At 44.2% G+C, this 19,398-nt stretch overlaps 2 protein-coding genes across 2 annotated transcripts; one reads left to right on the top strand and one right to left on the bottom strand.

Moving 5' to 3' along the window:
- Nucleotides 1-8,702: 8,702 nt before the first annotated feature.
- LOC118935186 (olfactory receptor 1361) lies at nt 8,703-13,752 on the top strand. The gene is made up of 3 exons (XM_036931262.2): nt 8,703-9,643; nt 10,547-10,632; nt 13,588-13,752. Exons 1-3 carry the CDS (start codon nt 8,703-8,705, stop codon nt 13,623-13,625), a joined length of 1,065 nt encoding a protein of 354 aa, XP_036787157.2. The 3' UTR covers nt 13,626-13,752.
- A 663-nt stretch (nt 13,753-14,415) lies between these two features.
- On the bottom strand, nt 14,416-15,409 carry LOC118935181 (olfactory receptor 1E5-like). The gene has a single exon (XM_036931258.2). It carries the CDS (start codon nt 15,401-15,403, stop codon nt 14,459-14,461), a length of 945 nt encoding a protein of 314 aa, XP_036787153.2. The 5' UTR covers nt 15,404-15,409; the 3' UTR covers nt 14,416-14,458.
- Nucleotides 15,410-19,398: the final 3,989 nt, after the last annotated feature.

The following is a 19,398-nucleotide window of genomic DNA, read 5'->3' as shown; positions in this document are numbered from 1 at the left end:
GTTAAGAGACTTAGCCACATCCCTCCCTGCTCTCAGCCCTAGCTTACATTATAATATAGCTGTCTACAGTAAGAGTGTTTCTCTGGGAACAGTTTCTCCACCAAAATTCTTTTTATGCGGTTGCAGGGCTGGGGTGGGGGGGTGTCAAAGTATCTTTATGAGTCTTTTGGGCCTTGATGATTTTCAGCTCAAAATAATCTGCATGTTACAATGGCACAACTAGGGGAAGCCTGCCCTTGGTCCCTACGATAGTTAGATAAAGAGATAGACAGATATAGATAGATAATGGTTCTGTTCCCTGCAGACCCTGACTAATACACATGCCCTGCTTATCCGTCAGCTCAAAACCACTCTACAGAGTCATCACTTCAGCTTAGGCCTGCAAAACAAATTTCACTGACATAGCTCCAGGTTAGTTGTGATATTTTGGAAAATGTGCTCTGCCCAGAAAGGCCTAAGTTCATGTAGCACAGCTCCTGTTCTGTCACTTCAAGTTTCTTATTCTATGTGATTAGTGCATCTTCAAATGTTACCCAAAATGAGCATGTTAATCCCAGCTTAGAGTATTTCTTTATATATTTCCTAATAATTTGTCATCTGTACAAAAGGAATCTTTAAATCTCTTCAGCACAGACCTATGTCCTATGCTCTCCGCTGCATAGACATAAATCTGCCAGCCACCCCAGCTGCTCCTCCTTCCCTCGACGTCTGGGGTAGGTAGGACCTTTGGGGCTGAGGAATCTTTAAAAAAAAAAAAAAATGTTTATGTACCCTGAACATAAAGTCATATGGAAAATTCATTTTTAATTAAGTCAGGTGGAAAATTCATTTTTAAAGTTCTTGTTCTCTTAGTTTCTCTAAGGAGAGACAGCCATCCAGTTATAACTCCTAAAGCACTAAATCATTTGGGAAGATTGCTAAACTTTGCCTCCTGTAGAATAAGAAGTATCCCAGGCTAGACCAGTGTTATTTTAATGTGTATGCAAAGAACTTGAGATTCTTATTAAAAAGCAGATTCTGAATCAGCAGATTTGGGGTGGGGCCTGAGATTCTGCATTTCTAAGAAGCCCCAGGTAATGCCAATACTACTATTCTGTGGACCACAGTTTGGGTAGGACATCTAAACAACAGTTTGTTTCTTCTCACTGAAACTTGACATTTCCCTGCCATGACAAACTACTAGTTCTGCACTATGTGAAAGCATGTTGGAAATTCAGAGTCATGGGCCCTTCCTAGATGCATGAAATCAAAATCTGCATTTTAGATCCACACATGGTGTATGCGTGGTAAAGTTGGAGAGGTTCTAGAAGTTGTGTTTTTGGGAATCCAATCATGGGAAATCTCAGCCTCAGGAGGGTTCTTGACTCTGACCCAGAAAGAATTCACAAGCAGGTCGAGCAGGTACAAGCAAAGAGCCCTTTAATAAAGCAAAGTACTCATTCAAGGAGTGGGTGCAGGTGTGCTCCAGAGATGAGCAGTGTGGTAGGGTTCAGGGTGGGGTGGTCTCATAGCTGGAGTTTAAGCAAAGGATGGAATATTTATCTGGTCAGGTGGGGCCTTCTTGGAATAGGGAGGGGGGATTTCTGTGAAATAGGGTGATGCTCTCTTTTTGTCCTTAGATGGTCTGCCTTGGAACTGTCATGGCACTTAGTATGCTAATGAGCATATAATGTACTTTTAGGTGAAGTCAGGGTCAACGTCTCCTCCTAGTTGGAACCAGTCAGTTTTGGCAGGTCTGGTATCTATACCTGTTGCCAGGCAGCTGCATCTGGGAGGTCTCTCCCTGTGCAGTAGGTGAAACCTCAGCCCAGATTGGGGAGGATTCCTGACTCTCAAAAGGAATTTAGGAACAGGTCAGACAAGGAAGGGATTCATTAAAGCTAGAGAGGTAGGGAGTGTACTCAAAAGAAACCCAGGTCAGGAGGGTGAAGGAAAAGGCCTGACACCGAGCCCACTGTAGGAAGGGTGAGGGGCAGTAAGTGACAGCCAGCACAGATCTACTGGTCGCTGTGCTCGGCACTGTTCTAAGGGCTTTACCTTTGGTAACTCATCTGGTGCTCGCACCATCCCTATGAAGCAGGTTCTACCATTTACCCATTTTAGAGGTGAGACACTCAGGTACAGAAAATTCTAGTAGCTTCCCCAAGGTCTCACAGCTCTTCGGGGCAGGACAAGGCCTGAGTACCAGGGAAGTGGATGCATGGACCTCCTCCCTCCCTGGGCACTTGTGCAGGCAACCTTTCCCCTCCCTTGTAATTCCCTGTGGCTCTTCTGCATAATATGTGCCTCTCCACACCTTGATCTGCCCACACTGCCCACCCACACACCAACTCCTCCCGTTCTTCTGCTCCATTTAAATACCACTTCCTCCCTGAACACCAGGGCTTCTAGTGCAGCCCCCTCAGGCACTTACTGCCCAGCACTGTAGGGTCCGTACCTGGTCTTCTCTCCCAGATCTGAGCATTAGCGATTCAGCCACATCTTCAAGAGGCCCAACCTCCAGCCAGAAGGGATCATCAGCTTCTGTCACGTCACCCCCTCTATGAACTGATGAGGAAATGAGACCCAGAGGGGAGAAGAGGTTTGCCTAGGGTCCCACAGCTGCTCAGACTTGAATACCTCACTCACTCCAAGAATTCTCTGACACTCTTGGGGGCCAGCAAGGTCAGTACCCCATGGATGCTGAGCAACATTTTCAAATGAATGAATAGTGCAGCTAGAGAGGCTCTTCCCCTGGGATGTGGCCACCAGTTCTCCGAGTGGTAAAAGGCAAGCCAGGTGGAGGAAGGGCAGAAGGAGACAGAGAGGGAGATAGACAGAGAGAGAGAGAAAACCCTCAGGAGCAATTGAACAGCCTGGGAATTAGGTCAGTCCCTCCAGATGCAGAAAGGTGGCTTCTTGGCCAGGCTGGTGAAGAAGACAGGGCAGTCAAAAGGCTTTGGAACAAGGAGCAGCAGCAATCATCTTGCCCTGGCACCAGCTGGCAGGGCTGAGACCCTGGCACCTCCACTGGGCTGTGGGGTGACAGGTGGCAGGACCCCGGAAGTCCATCAAGAGCAGCAAAATACAAGTGCCCTGATCCTGCTGTCCTAGGGCGCATCTGCCAGCCACCCCAGCTGCTCCTCCTTCCCTCAACATCTGGGATAGGTAGGACCTTTGGGGCTGAGGAGGACCTGAGCTCAGGGAAGGACTTTTGGGGCCCATGCTAAGAAAATGGCCATCTAGGGCTCCTTCTTCACTTTGCTGTTCTCTTCACAGTGGGAGCAGAAGAAAGAGCTCTTCCCTGAGCAGAGGAATCACCACAAGGGCGCAGCCTTAGGGGTGACGGTTGCAACTCAGCACAGGTATAGCCAAGGGTCTCCTGGCTGTGTGCTCTTCAAGAGCCCTGCCCCTCTCAGACCATTAGAGGGCTCTTAGGAGGAGGCAGAGGAGGGATAGCATCCTCGGGGCCCCATGGGCCAGCACAGGTGGGCAGCACACTGAGGGGTGGTCCCCATGCTGAGGGGTGTGTACCCCTCTTCTGGATTCCCAGAGCCCTTGGTTCCCTCTCTCCCACTCAGTCTCTCCAGTCAGGCAGGAGAGAGGAAGCTGTGCTTGGCTGAGGATGGAGGGTCCTCACAGGGCCAGCAGATGCAGAGGCCACCAAGGCTCTCCATGGAGCTTCCAGGTTAGTGGTTAGTGGTTTCCCTGCACTCCCAGGCAGCCTGCCACTCCTCCTGCCTTTGGCTGTCATGGTACATCTTCCTCTCGGCACACCTGCCTTAATTCCCAGCCTGCTGAAAGCAGATCAGCCTCTGGGTATGTGGCGTGGAGGGCAGAGACAGTCGTGCTCACAGGTGAGGCATCAGGCAGGAAGCTTGCTGACAGGGAGGGGAATACTCAAGGGCAGAAAGGAAGTGGGTAAATCAAGTGAACGAGGGAGAGGGTAAGAAGCAGGCACCAACGTGTGGCAGATGGAGCCATAGGTAGGATGCAACCTGGATTCAAATCCTGTCTCTGTCCCCAAATGCCTGGATGACTTCAGGCACAGTGCTCTCTGGGCCTTGCTTCCCATTGTGACACAGGTGGTGGGTGAGATGAGAACCTAGAATCATTGCAAATTGCCTGATACCAAGAGAGGAAGATGAACTCTTTGACTATGTCTTCTTCAGCTCTGAAGGCCTCCCCTGTCTGCTGCAGGTACCTGCCTGGCACAGAGTAGGTACAACAGGTTAGATGGCTTTACATGTGTAAGTAAATCCTAGAGAGAAATGAATTGAGAAGTTGGCAGAAGCAAGCAGAGGAGGGGAGGAAGCCCTTGGACTAGAAAGGGCTCGTCTTTGGTTAAAACTGTGGCTGAAGAGAAAGCTCTTTGGGATGCCATGGAGACAAGAATCTGGGCTGACCAGCAAGAGACTGGAGACAAGGAACTGGATAGAAACCCCCAGGACTGGGAGTGCCAGGGCAGCCACGGCGTCCCGTCTGCCACTGCTCACTCCCACTCTGTGAAGGCAGATGGAGACCTGGGGCAAGAGCGGGGGAAGGAGGAAGGTGGTGGTGTTTGCGTGTAGAGCCTGCTTGCCTGGGAGAGCCCAGGTAGTCTCTTGACATCTCTGGCATGTGTGTGTATAGGTGGGGGGAGGGGGGTTGTCTAAGTTTGGGTCTTCTATGTATGTGGCATGAATGTCTGTGGATGGACTTGTGCACGAGTGTGTAAATGACCATTAACAGGTGTCCATGCATGGCTGTGCATATACTTCTGTCCTGTGGGTGTGGGTGTGTCTCTGGTGTACCTCTGTGTCTTGGTGCATCAGAGTGTTTGCTACAAAGGCGACTTTTTCTGCATAGGATTTAGGGCAGCAAGCTGCCTGGGAGACAGGGTTTCTGGTCATAAGTATTTCTGCCTCACGCTGTGACCTTAAGTTAATGCTTCCCACCCATTTCAAAGCAGACGCCTGCCATGCCTGGGCCTCAGGAAGTGTTCCGAGTCAACAGCAGCAGCTCAGCTGTTGACCAGGGAGACCAGTCCCGTGCCAGGCATCTCAGGAGGAGCCAACACAAACGCAGCCCATAGATCTCTCATTACTGAAAGTATTTAGGGGCTGCGTGGGGAGGAAATTGACACTTATTAAACATCTATTTGCTAAATATTTATGGCTCAAAAAGGTTAGGTAACTTCTGTGAGGTTTCCCTGTCATTGTACATTCTCTTCCCTCTTTCAGAAATTCCCTTCCACTTCTGTCTATCCAGTGACTGCCTTGTCCCTCAAGCTGGCACTGCCCAAATGCCACCTCCTCTGTGGAGTCTTCCCTGACTGCCAGGAGAGTTAAGACAAAGCCTGGGCCAGGCCTAGGGCCAGACAGGAGCAGACAACTAAATATCTGACATTAGAAGGCTTGTCATCTCGTGGGAAAGATGAGTATCACAGCAGAAAAAGTTACTTTAATCCCAGCAAAGAGAGTCAAGGTCCAAATGAGGGTTACGAGTCATATGGGAGGCCAGCATTCATGTGGGCTGGAGAAACCAAGAAAGGAGGTGGGGCTTCTTGGAGGAGGTGGGCTGGAATTGGGGAGAGCATCTCAGGGAGAGAACAGCATGCAGGAAATTCTCAGGAGAGAAGGGTGCAAGCAAGGGACAGGGACAAGGCTGGTCTGGCTGGGGTGTAGAAGGGAAGCACGTGGGAGCAGCTGGAGCTCCGACTGGAGAGGAATGCTGGGAAGCATGCTGAGAAGCCTTGGGTCCAGGCCAAGCAGTTTGTTCTGTATTCTGATGGGCAATGGGGAGACTGGCCAGACGAGGGGGAGGACATGGCTCAGGAATCCAGGGCCCTTACAGCTCTGGCTTTCTCTCTCTAAGGCTGCTGTCCCAGCCCCCAGGAACAGGCCAAAGTCTGAGTGAAGATGGATGACAACGCATCTGACCTCAAGGCCAGGGACCTCCGGCCAGGAGGGAGACCGGCCCACAGACTCTGCAGACAGTGCTGAGGCCTGGCCTGCTGCCCTTCAGGTGAGAACCCAGCATTCCCCTGCTGTCTTCTGGCCTGTGCCCTCTCCCCTTCCCCGTCCTGCTCCACTCTGCCTTACACAGGCCATGTGTGAGCTCTCCCTAGCCACAAAACATCTTCCTCTGCCTTCACAGTCTCTCCTCCCTGCCTGAAAGCCCTTCCCACTCTGACATCTCTGTCTGGTGATCTACTCATTCTTCTAATCCTGTCCAAATCCTACCTCTTCTTTGGATTCTTCCCCTGATCAGCCAACCAGAGGAAATCCCTCCTACTTTGTTCAGATTGTTAGGGTAGCGTTTATCACATTGTGCAGGGCTGGAGGTGAAGGGCAAATCCTAGAGACCAACATAACACCTGACCCAAAGCAGACATACAACAAATAGGTGTGAAGTGTGTGGCTGAGCTGTTGTACTTCCCCCAGGGAATCCACACAACCCAACCTCAGCTACAGCAGTGTGGACCAATTCTTGTTAAAAACGTTGACAGAGAAGACCAGAATGGGAAAGGAACTGGAAATTAGGTCCTATAAGAAAGAATCTAAGGCCCCAAGGATGTTTGGGTACAAGGAAAGAAGACTTAGTAGATCCAGAATGGACTTATTCAAACATTATGTGAAAAGCTGCAGAGAAAATCGATCTGGTGTGTAGCCTCCAGTGGCCAAAATGAAGAAAAACATACTTAAATAACCACAGCTCTCCAAGCAGTAGACTGGATGGCCTCAGTCAGGGAACAGAGAGAAGCCTCCAGAATTGGGGGAAAGGGAGCTAACGTCTACTGAGCATCCATTCTCTGCTACATGCTTCCACATACATTACCCCATCTAACCTTGACACCAGCCATTAAGAGGGGAATAATCAATATTCCCATTTTATAGATGAGGACAGTGAAGATGAGTCCATACATACACACACAGCCAATCAGGATTGAAACCCAGGCGGCTCTGAATCTAAAGTCAGTGCCCTTTCCTCTCCCTCACGTGGCCATCACATGGCTGCCCGCTTGGAGGTGGGGCAGGAAGGTAGGGGTTCTACAGGGGAGAATCCTGTACCCCAAAGGAGGATGAACCAGACAGGTGCCAAGATCCTGGCTCTTGATCACTGGCTCTACATTGGGGCAACGGGTGGGGTTGGCTTAAGCAGATGATTTCCCTGGGACAGCCAATTGGTGACAGAGAAGCAGAAAATTAAAACATAGGCTCTATTTGGTGCTCTTCTGGGAAGTGACAGGAGTGGACACAGACATTTGCCCATCATCCCATCTCTTTCACCCTCCCTTCACTTCCATTTTCTCTAATTGCTCTTTAGAAAGCTTCATTCAGCAAATATTAATTGGGTAAATTTTGTGTCCAGGTCCTGGGCAGGATAGTGGGACACAGCTCCTTCCTGTAAGGAGCTTCCCTGCTAAGAACTGACTCAGCCCACTTCCAGGGGTCTGAGACAGCAGGGATGGGCTAGGCTAGTGATGGGACATTTCTAGAAACTGGAGCAATGGGAGAAAAGAATGGGTCTTAAGGAAGAGATTGAGCAGAGGACAAAATGAATGTCTTCTTAGGTAACTGAAGTCACTCGGTTAACTGAGAAACTGAAGTTTGCTGTTGACTGAGGTCAGAGTAAAGACAAAGTCTGTCCTAATACCGTATGTGGGTGTTTCACCGTCTTGATTCCATGCCTCCTCTACCAACAAGCTCAGTCCCTTCCCTGTGTCTCTTTGATGCCCTCCTGGTCTCACACTACAAAATGTCTGTGGGGTGAAACCCTATTCGTTCCCCAAGAGCCAATTCAAATTTCACTGCATCTTTAAATTCTCCCCAAACTCCTCTTGGCAGAATAATTTACTTTCGCTTGGTTCATAAAATTAGTTAAGTACAAAACACTCAGCAAGCTGCTCTAGATCAAACTGTTCACAGGCAGAAGCTAAGACTCCCTCATCTCCCTATCCCCCACAGTACCTACCACAGGGGTCAGCAGACTATGTCTCACAGGCCAAATATGGCCCTCCACCTGTTTTGTAAATAGTCTTATTGGAAAACAGCCATGGCCATTCATTTATATATTATCAATGGCTGTTTAGATGATACAACAGTAGAGTAGTGGCAACAAAGACCATATTGCCCACAAGCCTAAAATGTATATAATATAATCCCTTACAGAAAAAGGCCTGCCAATTTCTGAGCTAGCACATAATATGTGGTAAATAAATGAGTGGAAAATGCTATAAAGTGTTTTATTAAGAACTTCCGATTGGTATCAGATGGCCTGCATCCCAGTTTTGCCTCTACTTGTTTGAGCGACAGTGAGATAATAGCTCACAAGATAACAGGTTTGAGGGCAGGGCACTGTGGTAAGTACTTTAAACTTATTATCCACTTTATCCTCACAACGAACTCCAGGAGTAGCTGCTCGAATTTTCATCACTTGAAGAAACTGAGGCTGAGAGAGGTCACACCACCAGAGTGGTAGGTAGAGTTAGGACTCAAAATCAGGTCTGATCTACTTCAAAGCTTGAGACTACCCACTCCCACAGAACACTCTTCCTGGAATTCAGTTTCTTCATAAAATTGAGGATTATTGGGTGAGCAATTTGGTTTTCAAGCCATTTCAGTAGGCAGAAATTTAAAACTATAACACGGAACCTCAACATGGAGAAGTACACAAGAGACGCCAGAACTTAGGCCTGCTGCCCCTCTCTCCCCCCAGCATCCCCACCGCCCGGCCAGGCCATGGCCCCGACCAACCTCACATTCGCCCCAGAGTTGCTCCTCCTGGGCTTGATGGAGGGAACCGACGCCCACCCACTGCTGTTCCTGCTTATCCTTGGCGTCTACCTACTCAACGCCCTGGGCAACCTGAGCATGGTGGTGGTGGTGAGGACCGACAGGGCCCTCCGCTCCCCCATGTATTACTTCTTGGGCCACCTGGGCCTCGTGGACATCTGCTTCGCCACCGTCACGGTGCCCAGGCTGCTGGCCGGCCTGCTCCGCCCGGGCCAGGCCGTGTCCTTCCAGGGCTGCTTTGCCCAGATGTACTTTTTCGTGGCCCTGGGCATCACGGAGAGCTACCTCCTGGCGGCCATGTCCTACGACCGCGCGGCCGCCGTCTGCCGCCCCCTGCGCTACGGCGCGCTGGTGACGCCGGGGCGCTGCGCCGCGCTGGTCGGCGCGTCCTGGGCCGTGGCGCACCTGCACGCGCTGCTGCACACGCTGCTCATCTCCGCGCTGCGCTACCCGCGCCGCTCTCCGGTGCGCCACTTCTTCTGTGACATGACGGTGATGCTGAGCTTGGCGACCTCGGACACGTCGGCCGCGGAGGCCGCCATCTTCTCCGAGGGCCTGGCCGTGGTGCTGACCCCGCTGCTGCTCGTGTCCCTGTCGTACGCGCGCATCCTCACCGCCGTGCTGGGCGTGCGCTCGGCGGGGGGTCGGCGCCGCGCCTTCTCCACCTGCGGGGCCCACCTGGTAGCGGTGTCGCTCTTCTTCGGCTCGGTCCTCTCTGTCTATTTCCGGCCGTCGTCTGCCTACTCGGCCAGCTATGACCGCGGGGCCAGCATGGTCTATGCGGTGGTCACGCCGACCTTGAACCCTTTCATCTACAGCCTTCGCAACAAGGAGGTCAAGGGCGCTCTAAAAAGGGGCCTCAGATGGAAGGCTGCACCCCAAGAGGTGTAAGGGCTGGTCTGGATTCACTGGCATTTCAATAATACTAACGATTGAAAGACCCCTACCTTTTTTGTTTTAGCTTTCAAAAATACTGGAAATTTTGATCCCACAGCGTCTTATTTCTTGTTAAATTAAAAATTAGGCCTGAAGCAAACGTGACAAAATGTTTACTCATACAGATGGGTACAGAGCAATACGCTAAATTCGTTTCTGTATTGTCGGAATATTTGAAACAGAGGCTACTTCTGAATTCCAGAACACAGCAGGGGTAAGGTAACTACGGGGAAGGAGAAGGGAGAGGGCGGCACCAGCAGTCTAGTAGATGGAGGGGACAGTGCGGTCTGAGGGAGGTTTTCAGAGAGGTTTTTCTGGATGTGCTGCAGTGAAGCCCACACCTCTGCAGAGGAAAGTTCAGGAAAGATCTGGCTTTTTTTTTAAGTACTTAAAAAAATTTTTTTAATTCTGTTCCTCAGCTACCATATCCTTTATTTACATGGTACAAATTTTAAAAATTGAGATAAAGTTACAATTCTCCTTGACTGTCACCCCATCTACCTTCACTCTATCCCAGTTGTCAGGTCAGTACTTTCTCTCTCTGGTTTTTAAACACAAATTGTATCATTTTCTACATATTGTTCTGCAGTTTCCCTTTTCCATGAAACAATCCATTTAGGAAATCTCTTACCATTACAAATAAGAGTTTCTACATTTTTAACCTCATTCTATAGAACCCTTATAGTGATTTTCCACAGTTTAACCATTCCTTATTGATAAACATTTATGCTTTTCCAGTGTTGCACTATTACAGTGGTGTAATGATATCCTTGTAATAAACATAATAAGAGATAACAGTTAGAAATTATTATGCACCAGGCTCTGTCCTTAGTGCTCTTGTTCAAACCTCACAGGTTCCAGGAGAAGGATGCCATTCTTTCATTGTGTAAGAGCAGAAACAGGCTTAGAGAAATCAAGCAGCTTTTCCAGAGTCAAAAGAGTAAGAAGTTCATCTTCCTCAATAACTTGTAGTCTATTCAATATTTTCATCATAGTAAGCAAAGTTTCATAGCATATAAATTCCTAAAATGTAATTTTGCCTGCATTTTCTTTTTTTTTTTTTCTTTTAAGTATATAGTATTCTTGTGAGTTCTTTTACTTGCCTCTTCAGCTGCTAATTTTGCTTCTTTTTCACTCCTGAAGTTCTTAGGTCTTTTCTCTTTTTTGTCTTGTGTTACATGCCAGCCTTTTATCTGTTGTTAATAATATTTCCAAAGAGCCAACATTTAGTTATTATTACTTTATTTCTTGGTTTTCAATTCCACTAATTTTTCACTTTCATATTTATTAATTCCTTCCTCCTATTGTCTTTGTGTTGATTTTGTTAGGCTTTTTCTAGATTCTTGAGGCTTATATATCCTCTCGACAGCAGGAGAGGCGTGTCTCTGCAAATGTCCACTGTTGATGGAACCTGACATCTCATCATGAACAATATTTGACTTTTTTGAGGGGAAGGGAGCTGATGGCCTCCTCAGGCATCACTGGTTCTGCTGATTCTCTTAGATTCAGCCTTGTCTTCCATCTGTTTTGGGTTCTGACCTTAGCTGCTGCTTGGGGTTCTGATAGCCTTATCCTGATAGCCTCGGGAGACCCACTGGCTCTCAACTCCTAGCTACTGTTGGGACTCTGCCCCTGCATGTAAGACCTTTTCAGATCATCATAGCCCAAGGTGGTTGAGAAGATTCGTGTTTGTGTGCATGTGGAGGTAGAGGTGGAACCTTAGACTCTGCCAGGCCAGCACTGCCATGATTTGGCTGCTCATGTAATCATGAGCTCTTCTGCAAAGTGCCTCCTCCCAGAGTACTACCTGACCAGTCGGGAAAGCTTACTATGCCCTCCAATACTCAAAACTATTTAGAAGAGTCTATCATAATTCCCTCACCTGGTTGTTGGGGGACAAAGAGCAGGGCACCATATTAACCTCTAAACCCTCTTTAGAAACACTGTTGTCTTACACTATTCTTGAGTGGTATGCAACACAATTGGAAAAGAGAAAGATGAACAGAACTATATATTTGAAAGGAGTATGCAATCTTATCAGCATTTATATTACCTTGGATTGTATACTTTCAATGCCCAAGATATTTAATGAAAATCCTTATTAGAAAACAGTAGGATAACTTAATAAGGTGGACTGTTACAAAATTGATATGCAAAGAGCCAGTAACTCTTCTGTGTACAAAAAATTACCTATCCAAAAACAGGAATGACCTCCCCCTACAACATTTTTTTTAAATGTAAAATACCCAGGACTAAATGTAGAAAGTAATACACAGGCATCAAATTAATCTACATAATTCATCTAAGAAAAGAAAACTTGAATAGAAAACTATTCCTTATTGAAAGTTGGTAAGATAACTGTATAAACAGGCTATTCTACTTCATAAATCAATGTAATAATTAAGTGTAACTCCAGTTAATTTCCCAACATTTTTTTAATTGGAATTTAACAAAACAGATCTGAAGCATATCTGAAAGAATAAATGTGTCAGGAAACTTTGGAAGACAAGAATTTTCAGTAGGTTTGTCCCACAAGATATTTAAAATCTGCTATTATGAAGGTATATCTCATGTAGTACTAGTAGCTAAATAGGATGATCTCAACATAATGGAGTCCAGAAACAGAGCCAGGCACACATGAACACTTAGTACATTGTAAAGGCAGTTGTTTTACATCAGCGAAAATGGGGACAACTGACATTCTGGGGAAGGGGAGAAGAGAAAGACAGTAATCGTCCTGAAACCAAATTTCAGGTTGGTCAAAGAGAAATAAAAAAAAACTAAAACTGCACTAGAACTAGAAAAATGAATGGGAATATGTAATTTTCAAATAGAAAAGGCTTTTCCAAGCATGGCAAAGAACAAAAATATATCATGAAGTAAAAATCGACTTGTCTACTTTGAAATTTAGTCTTCAATAAGAGAAAACAGACCACTAGCAGAGTCAAAAGATGAATAACAAACTGAGGAAAATGTCACCTATGCGATGAATAAAGTGACACTATCCAGTAAGAAAAAAGAAAGGTGACTCAAAGCAAAGGACATACATAAATAGCACACCAAAGGAGAAGTGGTCAATCTGAAGAGATGTTTGTGACCTCACTGATACACATAGAAATTCAATCCAAAAATAGTAAAATATCATAATTTGGATATGGGAACAGGAGGGACATGTTGGGAACATCATGAAGAAATAGCCACTCTCGTTTACTTTTGAAGGGAGTTTACCTCACTAGGATTCTTTGGAGGCAGTTTGGCAATTTCTACCCAATTATAAAATGTTCACATCCTTTGATCTAGTATAGCTACTTCTAAGAATGTGTTCATAGAGACACAGCACAAGACCGCAGGAAAACATAGGGACCAGGAGATAAAATTGAAGCATTATTCAAAATAATAATTTTAAAAACCCTGAAAACAACCTTAAATGACTATCAAGAATAGGTTCTTTAAGTTATGGTAAATCTATCGATTCAACAAAATACTATATATGTCCAAAAGAGTTACATGCCCTTATTTGAAATGATGAATTCAATATGTATTTTACTTGGTAACAATGATAAAATGGGATGCATAATCGAGTCCTATTTATTTCTTATATATAAAGTTAGTATATGCATAGAAAATACATGGAAGAATATGCCCCAACTTTTAACTACCTTTCTAGGGGGGAGCAGAACTATGAAAGACCCTCACATTCCACTTTCCTTCTTTGTTGGATACTTCCCAGGAATAATTATTTTCATAGTAAAAGCTTTTGAAGAAATGAAATCAAAGTTGGCATCATTAGGAAGACTTCTTTTAAAAGATAAGGTTTTTTGAGACAAATTCATTTTAAGAAACATATGAAAATGTAGTCAATCAAATCAATAGCTATTTATTCTACATCTTGCAGATACAAGGCACCAACTGAATGAGGCATTGCAGAGATGAGAAGGCACCTGTCTTCAAGACCCTTGCAAGAAAAGACATAAAGCAAGCATCGACTAATTTCGGCACCGTATTTCAGAGGAGAAAATATATACCTGGGGATCCTAAATAGATTGTAATCCTTCTGTCACTATTTGTGTTATTTTAGGCTATATACGGGTCACCATTTTACTGACTGCAAGTTAAACAATTCATAACATAATTCTATGGTCCATTTCATATTATATGCTTTAATTCAAAAGAGGAATTCTCATCCAAAATAGAAATATTATCAAAATAAGTAATTTGTCATTAACTGACTAATGATTGGTACTGTTAAAGGAGATCATTTTAATAGTTTGATCAATCAATACCTGAAAAGAAAATTAGGAACTGAATAGGTTAGCAAGGGGAGAAATGATGATCCTTGATAATAAAAAATAACAAGTGCATATACATAATAAATCGGAAGAAATTCTTCCCAGATAGATATGTTTGACAGATGCAAAGTGTTAAAATGGCTGAGAAGTTCGGATTAATTTCTTAGAGAATTAGGAACCACTATACATTCTGTGGGTGCAGTACACACCAAGGTTAGGTGGGATTTATTCGACATTGAGTAATAATCACTGAGTGTCCACTACATGTCAGTCCTTGTCTTGCATCACACGTGAGATACAGAAGTAAATCCAGGGACACAATGAACCTGCCCTGTGTGCCATGGGGGAAGACTCTCCCTGGAAGTGCTGTCAGGGCTGCATTAGCAGTGCCACGCCTGGGTGCTTCTAGGTTTTTCTGAATAGTACTCATTGTCAGTATTACACTGACTATTTGAAAGCATATTTTAATCTTTAGGGTCACTGTCCCAGAGAAAGCTGAATAACCCACTTTGACAAGACTCTGCCCAGGGCTCCCTGCATGTCTCTGTTCCTCAGGCTGTAGATGAAGGGGTTCAGCATGGGGGTCACCACTGTGTACATCACAGCCATGACAGTGTCCTGAGCAGTAGAATTGTCAGCTGAAGGACACAAGTAGAGGGCAGTGATTGTCCCATAGAAGAGAGACACCACAGAGAGGTGGGAGCCACAGGTGGAGAAGGCCTTGCGGATGCCCCTGGCAGAAGGGACCTTGAGGATGGAGGACACAATTCGTGAGTAAGATGAAAAGATTAACAGGAATGGAACAATAATGATGAGCCCTCCCAAGATAACTATCACCATTTCATTTATCTGAATGTCAGAGCAGGCCAACTTTAGCAGAGCTGACATGTCACAGAAAAAGTGAGGGATGAGGTTATCAGCACAGAAAGACAGCCGAGCCATGAGCAAGGTGTGCCACAAGGAGATGAAAGTGGTCAGGAACCAGGACAGCCCCACCAGGGACAGACAGAGCCTGGGGCTCATGATGGAGGTGTAGTGCAGGGGGAAGCAGATGGCCACATAGCGGTCATAGGCCATGGCCACGAGGAGGAAGCTCTCCAGGTCTGCAAAAAGCAGGAAGAAGTACATTTGGGTCAGGCAGGCAGCATAGGGGATGGATGGAACCTGCCTCCGCATGTTGTGCAGAAAAGTGGGCATCGTGACTGAGGAAAAACAGAGGTCAGAGAAGGACAAATTGCTGAGGAACAAATACATGGGCGTGTGGAGGTGGGAGTCCAGGCGGATGAGGATGATGATGAGGAGGTTCCCCAGGACGGTGGTAACATACATGGCCAGGAACAGGGCATAGACTAGGTCAGCCTGCTCTGGCCTAATGGGCAGGCCCAGCAGGAGGAACTCTGAGACAACAGTTTGGTTTCCCATTTTTATGTTGCTTTGTTATACCTTTTAAAAATTAAGAATAATTTGTATGAAAGTAGAAATCTATGTATGTATATACACACACACAGAAATATACATACTGCAGAACTTTCAAAAAGATATGTTTCATTAAATACCAACAAGTCATAGGGTTAAGCTCATTATTTGTCTTCTCCCAAGAATATAAGAAATAAATATTTACATAAAGAAAAACTACAAAAGCCAAAAGCATGTGATGTTATAGGTCAAAATCAACCACATTCCAGAATTCTATAAGGATGTTCCATAAGTGCATCATGAGTGGGGCTAGAGTAACACGATCTGAAAGTAGGTAGGAAGTGGCCTAAGAAAACATTTCTGCATGCCTCTAGCTTAGTGATGGAGATAGTATAATAGAGACCAGAAAGCCAGTCCCCATCCCTCTCCCTCAGAACGATGATGATGGCAGTTACGGTGCTGACGATGATTGAAGATTGTGATAATAAGGCCACAAACACATCTGTCAGTGCTTGCTCTTGCCAAACACTGGGATAAAAATGTAATATGCATTAACTCATTTGCCTTTCACAGCAACCCTAAGAGATAGGTACTATTATATTTATTTTTTAGATTTAAAAAATTGGTATTTATGCTCATTAAGTAATTTGACCGAGGTCCCATACCTATTAAGCTGCAGATCTGAAACTTCAGCCCAACAGTCTAACCTCTGAGCTTGACTTTCATCCAGGAGTGCTCCCAGGACACTTACACATCTGAGGTTAGTATGGATTATCAAGAGACAGTTTTACAGATGGGAGCATGGACAGAATGAGTTCTGAGAGTAAAGCTTTCTGAAGAAGGAACTGGGAAATGTTTTTTATTCACACATCTGATAATAAAGACAGATAGCTAGAGTTAGTGTCAGACTGTCCATGAATACAACTTCCCCTTGGTCAGAGACTATAGCAGGTGGGCAAGCAAAGGCCTCCCCTTAGTGGGCATACATAAAAACGTTGGGAATCATGAAACAGATGGTACAAATCAACCAGTTCAAGAAGTCGGAAACAGTTCTTCTGCTCTCTCAGCTTGTGAATATTTCAAAACTATGGTATTGAAATTATTCTTTGAAGGTTCTGTTTCTTTGCTTTTTCACTTTAACTTGCCCCATTCAAATAGGTAGTCAGCTCTGTGCTCACTGCCTCAGGATAGAGATGTGGCAGGAAAGCAGAAATGGCCCACAAGTTTTCCTGGCTTTTATTTCCAAAAGCCCAAGTCCCAGAGTAAGATAGAATTTGGTGGTAAAGAAACAAATGTCTTGGCGAGATTGGGAGGTGGTGTGAGGCTTCTCTTCAGCAAACCGGAAAGAGACTTCCTCGGACTGCGGGAGCAGAGGAAGGGTGGGAGAATGGTCCGTGGGTCCTAAGAACAGGACAGACCTGGCAATGCCACCAGGAGGGCAGGAAGATAGGATACAAGCATTGATTCAGAGAAGAATAAAACTTAAAAAAATTACTGTATATTATCCTTTGCCAATAAATCTGGTGATTTTAATGAAATGATTGATTTCAGCAAAAACATGTACGACCGATATTTACTCAAGAAACCAGACAGACAACTAATGTTGGACTTCTCCTATTGCTTCTCTGGATTCCTCAGAGCCAATGGCTGGCTTTCATTTTTTCTCTAGCCAGACAATAAGAGTCCAGGTCTTCTAAATAAGGAGTCATGAGCTCAAATCTCACTAGGGCTGCTTAACATGACATAGCCTCTAGGGAGCCCCCTCCACGAGGGCAAAGAGTGTGTCTACCCTGTTCCCTGTGAGATCAAGCTGTTGACTTGTATATTTGGCCTCCATTTGATGACATCACCATGTTTGTGTATTCCAGCTACTACATGATGGGCAATAAAGCCACAGATTTTTGGAGAACTTACAGTATGAAAACAGAAGTTATAAAGATAACATTATCTAAACATAATGCAGTGAAATGAAACATTAATGAGAAAAATGTTATATACTTGTAAATTAAGACTCCCCTAAATACCTTGTATGTCCAAGAAGCAACTGACAAAGCAACAATGTTCTTTCCAGAGGGAAAATACTACATCTAGGTCATCACAGAAGAAGAATTTATACCAAGTTTTACTAATAACCTAGAAAAAACAAACATAAATGAATAAAGCATTAAGCTGAAAAGGATAGAAAAAGAGTGGCAAAAATTCAAATGAAAAGGGTTAAGTGCTTGATAAAGCTAAAAGCACATATTAACAAAAGGGAGAATATAAAAACAGTAGAACTAATAAAATAATTTGAGAGACTTTTTTTTCAAAAGATGAACAAAATATGCAAAACTCATCAATCTTACTTTTCAAAAGCTAAAATTAAGTATAGAACATTAGGAATAATAAAAAGGATATAGTTGCAAAGGCAAATTTTAAATCTTCCTAAAACTTCTCAAATAAATTTGAAAATCTGGGTGATGCATTTTCTGAAAAAAAGCAATTGCAAAAGTTGGCTCAATAATATACATGGTATAATAGATCATTAAAGCAAATATTCAAGAAGAAATAGAAAACACTGAAGACCAAGAAATGAAAAAAATTAAAAATCTCTAATAAAAGCCCTTAGACCAACATAAGCATTTGAAAAGATGCTTAACATAGTTATTCAGAGAAATGTAAACTGAAATCATAAGATACTACACTGAACTCACCAGAATGGCCAAAATGAAAAATACAATATCAAATGTTAGCCAGGGTGTGGAGCAATTAACACTCTCATACCTTCACTGCAAAGAATGTAAAATAGTAAACCTGCTTTGCAAACTGTTGAAGTTTAACATTCACTTACCTTATGTCTAGAAACTTCCTAAAATACCCAGTGTAAATGAAAGCATATGACCACCAAAGGGTGTATGATAGAATTTTCCAAAGAAGCTTTAGTCATTTAGGATTATGAGTGTTATAGTCTTGAAACCCAAATATCCACAGGCAGGTGAATGGATAAGCAAATTGTGGCATATTCATTTCAATAACATACTATATAGCAATGAGAAAGAATGAACTATAATATTCAAACAACAACATGGGTAAATACCAAGAACAATACGTTGAGTGAAAAAAAATTTGTACTCAAAAAAGTGTTACATAATTCCACTTATATGAGTTCAAGAGCTGGCAAATCTAATTTGTGGTGGTAGAAACCATAGTAGTGGCTACTTCTGGACATGCATGGCTGTTGACTAGGAGAGAGCACAAGGGAAATTTCTGGGCTAATAAATGCTCTATATTTTGATCTATGCAGTAGTTACATGGGTGTAAAATTCAATGAGCTGTACACTTATTTGTGCACTCTATGCCAATTATACTGCAATTAAAAAAATGCTTGGGCCAGATAGCTTTCTGGATTTTTCAAACTATCAAAACACAAATAATCCCCACATTATACATAAGGCATTTCAGAACCTAAAATTAAATGAAAGGCTATACAATTTACTGAAGAAGGAAAAAGACACGAGGAATAAAATTATAGACCAATTCCACCCTTGGAAATGGATATGAAAATCAAGTCTGTAACACTAGCAATCCCAGATTTTCATATTTGAAATTATTCTATGTCCAATAAAAAATTTAGGATTAGCTCAACAGAAGCAAAAGGCACTTGAGAAATATCAATACCAATTCCCCCATCAAAGTGTAGAATAAAATAGAAGATTACTTTCTTCATGTAATTGTAGATTAATGATATCAAAATTCTAAAAAAAATGAGATAATGGGTTAGGATCTGCTAAAAAGGGCTGCACCCCCTCTCTAATGAGAGTATACTTTCATTTTCTAGATTTCAGTGGAACAGAAATCACAGGATTCCAAGAGACTTATTCCTATCAAAGGAGTTTGCTCTCCCTTTATTCCCCCATTAACTAGAATGTATCACCCAATTGCTCCCAGCAAGGACTTTTTAACTCTTCAAACAGCTTCAGAGCCTCAGGACTCAGCAGTGGTTTGTTTAACCTAGACCTACC

Source organism: Manis pentadactyla, chromosome 4 (genome assembly GCF_030020395.1).
Source record: "Manis pentadactyla isolate mManPen7 chromosome 4, mManPen7.hap1, whole genome shotgun sequence".
NCBI classification, from domain to species: domain Eukaryota; kingdom Metazoa; phylum Chordata; class Mammalia; order Pholidota; family Manidae; genus Manis; species Manis pentadactyla.
Note: the sequence above shows the minus strand (reverse complement) of the source record. Positions and strands in the feature narration are given on the sequence as shown.

Coding starts and splice junctions, on each gene's coding strand:
- LOC118935186 (XM_036931262.2), top strand. CDS start 8,703: ATGGCCCCGACCAACCTCACATTCGCCCCAGAGTTGCTCCTCCTGGGC. Junction 9,644..10,546: donor AAGGCTGCACCCCAAGAGGT/GTAAGGGCTGGT, acceptor CAAACCTCACAG/GTTCCAGGAGAAGGATGCCA. Junction 10,633..13,587: donor GCTTTTCCAGAGTCAAAAGA/GTAAGAAGTTCA, acceptor TACATCTTGCAG/ATACAAGGCACCAACTGAAT.
- LOC118935181 (XM_036931258.2), bottom strand. CDS start 15,403: ATGGGAAACCAAACTGTTGTCTCAGAGTTCCTCCTGCTGGGCCTGCCC.